General features: G+C 32.1%; 1 protein-coding gene across 1 annotated transcript in view; it reads right to left on the reverse strand.

Moving 5' to 3' along the window:
• Positions 1–588: 588 nt before the first annotated feature.
• LOC109862270 overlaps positions 589–6,593 on the reverse strand; it is a gene marked incomplete at its 3' end in the record, with an annotated part of 8,573 nt that continues 2,568 nt past the window's right edge. Inside the window, exons 4-5 of the mRNA XM_020442266.1 lie at positions 801–926; positions 589–687 (exon numbers count right to left, since the gene is read on the reverse strand). Of these exons, the coding sequence (XP_020297855.1) occupies positions 589–687; positions 801–926 (225 nt within the window). The remainder of the gene's footprint in view (positions 688–800; positions 927–6,593) is intronic.

Genomic DNA, 6,593 nt, shown 5'->3' on the forward strand with positions numbered 1-6,593 from the left:
GCAAAAACGGCCAGCATTGTGGGATTATTCTTTATCTTTGGCGCAACGCAGATATACAATAAGATAACAGTTATGGTCAAAAGTAGCTTTGGCATTAAATGGTGAGTATAATAATAATATTAAATAAAAATAATAGTAAAAACGCGCTATTAAATATATTTAAATACAAAAAATACAAAAAACTAATAANAAACCTCATAGTTTTTTTATAGATAAAATAAATATAAAAGCGCAAAAAAAGTTCAAGTCATTGCATGATACGTATCGCAAAATTGTACAATCAGAAAAGCTTATGAGTGGATCTGCTAAGAGAAACAGAGTCCAAAAGTGGCTTCATTATCATTCCATGAGTTTTCTTAAGGACTGTTGTCTTCTAAAAACGTAAGTATAAATATTTAAATTTATTAAATACCTACCGAATTACGTACAGTCGGCGTCAATGAATCGTTGCGTAGCCCCGAGAGCTAGGGGTAAGAGTGACGGTATTCTCTAGGAGTAAGTTGTAACAGTTCGACTTTTTGGTCGAAGCTGATTCCGTTATTCTTAGACGTAAACATAAGTAAATCTCGAATAGAATTGACTAATCACATCGATTAACCAATTGATTAACGTGATTGGTTAACTTAACGAAACCTGCTATTTGCAATTGCATCTTGCACTTAATAGGTTTGGTTTGATTATCGTACACTGTAAAGTGTAAAAATGTAACTTAGGTGTAGCATCACTTCTTGGAGAGTAGAGGAAAGTGTACACAAATGTCGTAAAGTAACGCGAACGCTAAAGTGTAATTTCTTACTTACCATTTCTGAAATAAATCACTTTACTTTGGCAAAAGCACTTGACGCAATTATTCTCGTTCACTTCTAATTTTTCGTTATTGTCACGCATGATATTTGCAGAATTACTTCTCAGCCATAATTTGGGCCCTTAATCAAAAAAATAAATAGAAAAAATTAAAATTTATATTTCAAAAGCTTGTTGACATTTGAATATAACACACTGTTTTTTTTATTGCTTATATCATAATATATCTTAAAAAATCATCAATCAATCGCTCGTGAAAAGTTCAAATTAATTCAAAGGCCGATACGAGCAATAAAATACAGGATGACAGCGTATAAACAAAAGTCTTTATTCAAAAAGACAAAAAAAAACAAACGTTTTAGTCCACAATTTTGGACCTTCCTCAGTGAAATAATTGTTACATCTAATGGAAATAATATAGAATCAGCGCAAAAAAACACTTCAATAAAATTAAAAATAACAAATTAATAAAACTCACTCAAATAAAAAACAATAATTTAACACATCGCTTCAATATAACAAAATAATGTCAATCGAACATGACGATGTAATACAAATACTGTGTACTGACAAGAAAACTAACAACAAGCACATATATAAAGATATGCCCACTATGGGATCCGGAGATCACAAGTTCACAATAGGTCGAAAAACAAGTTTATAAAAGTAACAGTCTAAACATTTGATTTATATAATTCTAGAAAAAAAAAATAAGGTTTCAAACTGTCGGTATCCGACATTACATTTAACGGATTGTTCTGCAACTTAATGTGGAACATTTCAGAAACTCTTATAAAAAAACTTCTCAGTGTCCAAAATTTTAACGTCATTCCAAATAAAGTCATGACCAGAACGATGCTCCGTAACCACAGAAACAACAGCTGAATTTCTGTTAATCTGATTTCTATGTTCGCTAATTCTTGTTTTTAACTTGCGCTTCGTTTGTCCAACATAAGAAACATTACAATTATTGCAATTAATTTGATACACATCTTTATTTTGATCATGGGTTAACTTGTCTTTTCCGACTTTAATAAATTTACTCAATTTATTCAAACTACGAAAAGCCAAAAAGATCTCCTTTGTATTTTTAAAAATTCTTGAAATAGAACAGGATAGTTCAGGAAGATAAGGAACAACAGAATATTTTTTAATAGATTCAAGATCACATGTAGAAAATTTATTGTCATTGTTTGAAAAAATTTAATCTGTTATTAATTAAAACCTTAATTCTATACTTGATTGTCTTAAAAATAAATTGTAGAGGATAGTTATTCATAAGGAGCACCTCAATCATAAATATAAAATTTTTTTGTTGAAAACAAGGGTTAGACAATAACATAATTCTATCAACCATATTTAAAATAGTGCCAATTTTTGGTGATTGCGGATGGGCAGAATAAAAATTCAAATATCTGCCAAAAAAAGTAAGTTTATGAAAACAGTCAAACATTACTTTGCCATTAAAATTGAAAATTTTAACTTCTAAAAAACTTAAACAATCATTATTTTGAACTTCTATTGTGAATTGTAATCTATTATTGTAACTGTTAAACATCTCTAAAAGTGAAGTTAAACAATCAGGAGGTGCTGTTNTTATTGTAACTGTTAAACATCTCTAAAAGTGAAGTTAAACAATCAGGAGGTGCTGTTAAAATAATATCGTCCACATATCTAAAATAAAATGAAGGCTTGAATTTTAATTTTTTCAATATAAATTTCTCCAAATCTTGCAACACAATATCAGCAATAATTAGAGATAAAGGAGACCCCATAGGCATTCCGAAAGTCTGTTTGTATATTTTATTATTAAAAGAAAAATACGTTGATGTTAAAACAAAATTAATTGCTTCTAAACATTCTTTTAAAGGAACTTTAGTATTATTCCTAATATATTTCCATCTAACTTTGATCCCTTTAATAGCTAGATCAATAGGTACATTTGTAAATAACAAAATAACATCTAATGATACAAGCATATGACCGTGCTGCAGTGTAAGTCCACTTAATTTTTTAACAAGATCAAAACTGTTGCTAACAAAGCTGTTCGAGACAGGTATACTTTTTTGAATTAATTTATTTAAAAAATCAGCAAAGTGATGTAACGGACTATTAATCGTAGAAACAATTAATCTAAACGGGTTATCTTTTTTGTGAATTTTTGGTATCCCGTAAGCACGAGGTAATAAGCCATCACTNGATTTGATAGATTTATAAGAAAGATCAGAAATAAATTCCTTCTGTACCCAATTTCTTAACATTTTATTAAGACTATCTTTAATATTTTTAATAGGATTTCTATTAACCAAGGAATACGTCGTAACATCACTAAGCATTTCATTAATTTTTTCCAAATAAAAAGTCCGATCAACAGCAACAGTCACATTGCCTTTATCCGCGCGTGTAAACATAATATCAGGATGATTTTTTATGAAAACCGAAACCTGTTTGTGTCGAAATATTAATTCTCTATTGAAATCACAAAATCTCTGTGATGTACATAAAAAATTAGTTAAAATTGGGATGACATGCGATCTCAACGATTCCGCTGTATTTTTATTATAAAACCTTAAATTGTTTTTAAAATCTTTTATCACATGTAATAAGTTATCCTTTTTAATAGTAGGCATACTAAAATTTTCACCTAATTGTAAAAGTTGGACAACTTCATCAGGGATATCAAAAGAAGTCAAATTAACAAACCATTTCTCCTTTATGTCAAAAAAAGAAGAATTAAAAGTCAAATTATTAAAACTACTTGCGTTAACTTGAATTAAATCGTAAACAGGAGTCGTTGGTTTGACATTCAACTTATAAGTATAATTATCANAAATATTATCGGAATCTCTGTTAGCACATGAAACACCATGTTCAACAATATAAGAAATAGGTTCACTTGTTTTAATGACAGTGCGGATTTTTTTGTTAATTAACCAATCAATTTTTTTGTTAACGTGGAGAACTTGGGAACTCACATATCTGTCAAGAAAATTATATTGTGTATGAAAGAAATTATTTAAAATGCTAGATGGTAAATATTCATATAATGTTTTGTTCAAACGACAAATAGTTTTCTTTAAAAACCAAAGTTTTCTATGAGTATCGTGAATTTCCAATTTTAAGATGCTTCGGAAAAAACGTTGTACATTTTTACGCATTTTTAAAGAGCTTTTATAATCAAACAATTCGTTAGGATATTTCAAAGAAGTAGCAATATGTGGAGGAACAATATCTTGACGTACACAAGTTTTTAAAAAATATAATCTGGATCTTAGTTTAATAAGCTTACGATTCGTAGATATCCAGTTTTTTAAAGTAATTGCGCTGGTANTTCCAAAATAGATGGTGATGAAATGGAAAAATGAATTAATCTTGANATCAGTAGAACGCTTCATTGCAGCCAGCGTAAAATATTTCAAAATAAAATATCTCAAAAAATATTTTATTTTTCTAAATACTTAGCATTTAACTTTACATTTTATACATAGAATTAAAACTTATTTTATAATCGGCGTCTATAATCTCTTTCTGCAAATTGAAAACTTCACCGCGCATTACTCACTAGCTTCTACATGATAACACCACGGGTATACTCTCTCTCGAGCTCATGTAAAAAGTGTTGAGAAAAATACACTAAAGTGTAGCTACACTTGCAGCGAGAACAGCTTCTTTTTTTGTCATTTCCGAGTACACTTGGCAACAAGAACGTGTTTACACTTTTGTGTAAAAAGTGTACAAATGTAGGCAACCAGAACAAACCTAATGTAGAATGGACTTTAAGCGATCAGTGTAAACTAGGCTATTGTGTTAAGATAAACGCTGATCTGTTCTCGGTTGATGTTTTATACTTTTTGTCACAGCAGCCGATCGATCAACGTAATTTAATCAGAGAGAAGACTAAAAGCGGCCATACTATTGTAGTTTCTTACAACGATTTCAGCCGCTGGTTTTAGCCGTATTTCCACAAAAGTGGAACTCAAAGACCGTTTTACATTAAACACAAGTTGCAGGTCTCGTGGAATTGATCAATCACCTTGGTCGATTGGGTGACTTAACTATGCGATTAGTAAATTCCACGAGACCTGCGACTTGCGTTTAATGTAGAACGCCTTTGAAATCTACTTTTGTGAATATGGCGCTAAAACTAGCGGCTGAAACCGTAGTAAGAACCTACAGTAAAATAGCCGCTCTCTAGTGAAACTTACTGACAGTTAATGGCTGTGCAATAAAGAGAAACTTTGTAGTAGGTGCGCGAAACAAACAAGTTTTCGTCCATCCCGTTTTTGTTCTGAAATTGAACGCAATATAAAGCACTCCGCGAGACAGGCTGCAAACTTAGGTCCGTTCTACGATAAAGTGTGTCGCTGTTGGATGTCGGGCGCAAGTATGGGTGCTTTCCAGCTACGTACACAAGCGACACTGTGTAACACAGTGTCCATTAGTGTGAGAAAGAGCGTATCAGTGTGTTTCACTCATACTAGTAAACACTGTGTTACACAGTGTTGTCTGTATACGTAGCTGGAAAGCACCCTATGTTGAGCTGATCACTCGATTTAAGGCAATCACACATAAAATTACGTCAGAACGTAAGACGTAGTTCTTCTCGGGAGAAGAGTGTTCAAACTGTGTTCAAGTGTCAATCTGTGTCGATTTGTGTCTTGTGAAAAAGCAGCCATAGACACAGCTTCAGATAACTGCCTTGAAGCAAAGAGTGCTTTCGAACTACGTACACAGGCGACACATTGTAACATAGTATTCACTAGTATGAGTGAAACACACTGATATGCTGTTCCTTACACTAATTTTTTCGACTCAATATTACTTTTTCTACCTGTTTACGAGAGTTTGTTCGGCAATTACAAAACACTCTGTATACATACAAGATTTTCTACAAATTTTTAGTAAGCCAAAGTGTGAAGGTAGATTGCGTTAATCTGGACAGAAAAGTTATGTAACATTTTGCAAAATTCGCAATAATTATTGAGATATGAAATAATAAATGTAAGCCAATGAGCGCGCGAGGGGCAATAATCGGACTTTATATACGGCGTTCAATTTGAGAAGAGAAACCGGATAGACGAAAACTCGTCCATTTTGCGCACCTTCCCTAAAAAGTCTTTTTACTCCACAGCCATTGGTTATCAGCCAGTGTTCTACCAATCTCGCATGCAACGCTATTTCTACTTTGCCCGCTTTCTTCTTCTATGCGCAGTAAAATTCAAATTAAACGCGGTATAAGCGTACACGATTATCAGCTCTACTTCTCGCTTCTCACTGCTTGCTGCGTACCGCCAAATAACGCCCGATTGCAAGAAGCTGAGTCGCGCCGCGCTTGTTTGTTCCTAACGCCCTGAGCGCAATAGGCGCAATATTAAGAATAGCAATAAATATTACTTCTTTATTATTATTATTATTATTTATTATTTGGAAAAATAATGTTACATTAAACAAGAGAACGAAGATCAATTATTCCAAATTCTCTTTTTTTAATTCATAATAGATTAATTTATTCTATTTTCTTAATTTGTAAAGAAATAATTCACATATCTTATTTTATATTTATTCTTATTCCTAATATTTTGTCTGGTGTGTTTAGGGCCTAAGAATTTGCATTACAGAAGCCATTTTTCTTTCCATCTGATAACACAGCCACACAAAAAAAAAAATTTCTTTGGCCTGGGGATCAGACCATGTTTATTATATGTTTTTGGGGTCGCTGAATCCGAATCCGAGGTCCATTAAACCCTATCGGGTCGGGGTTCCGCCATAACCTCAAAAAACACCATAAT

The sequence above is a fragment of the Pseudomyrmex gracilis genome, unplaced genomic scaffold (genome assembly GCF_002006095.1).
Source record: "Pseudomyrmex gracilis isolate BER0280 unplaced genomic scaffold, ASM200609v1 scaffold_1565, whole genome shotgun sequence".
NCBI lineage: Eukaryota > Metazoa > Arthropoda > Insecta > Hymenoptera > Formicidae > Pseudomyrmex > Pseudomyrmex gracilis.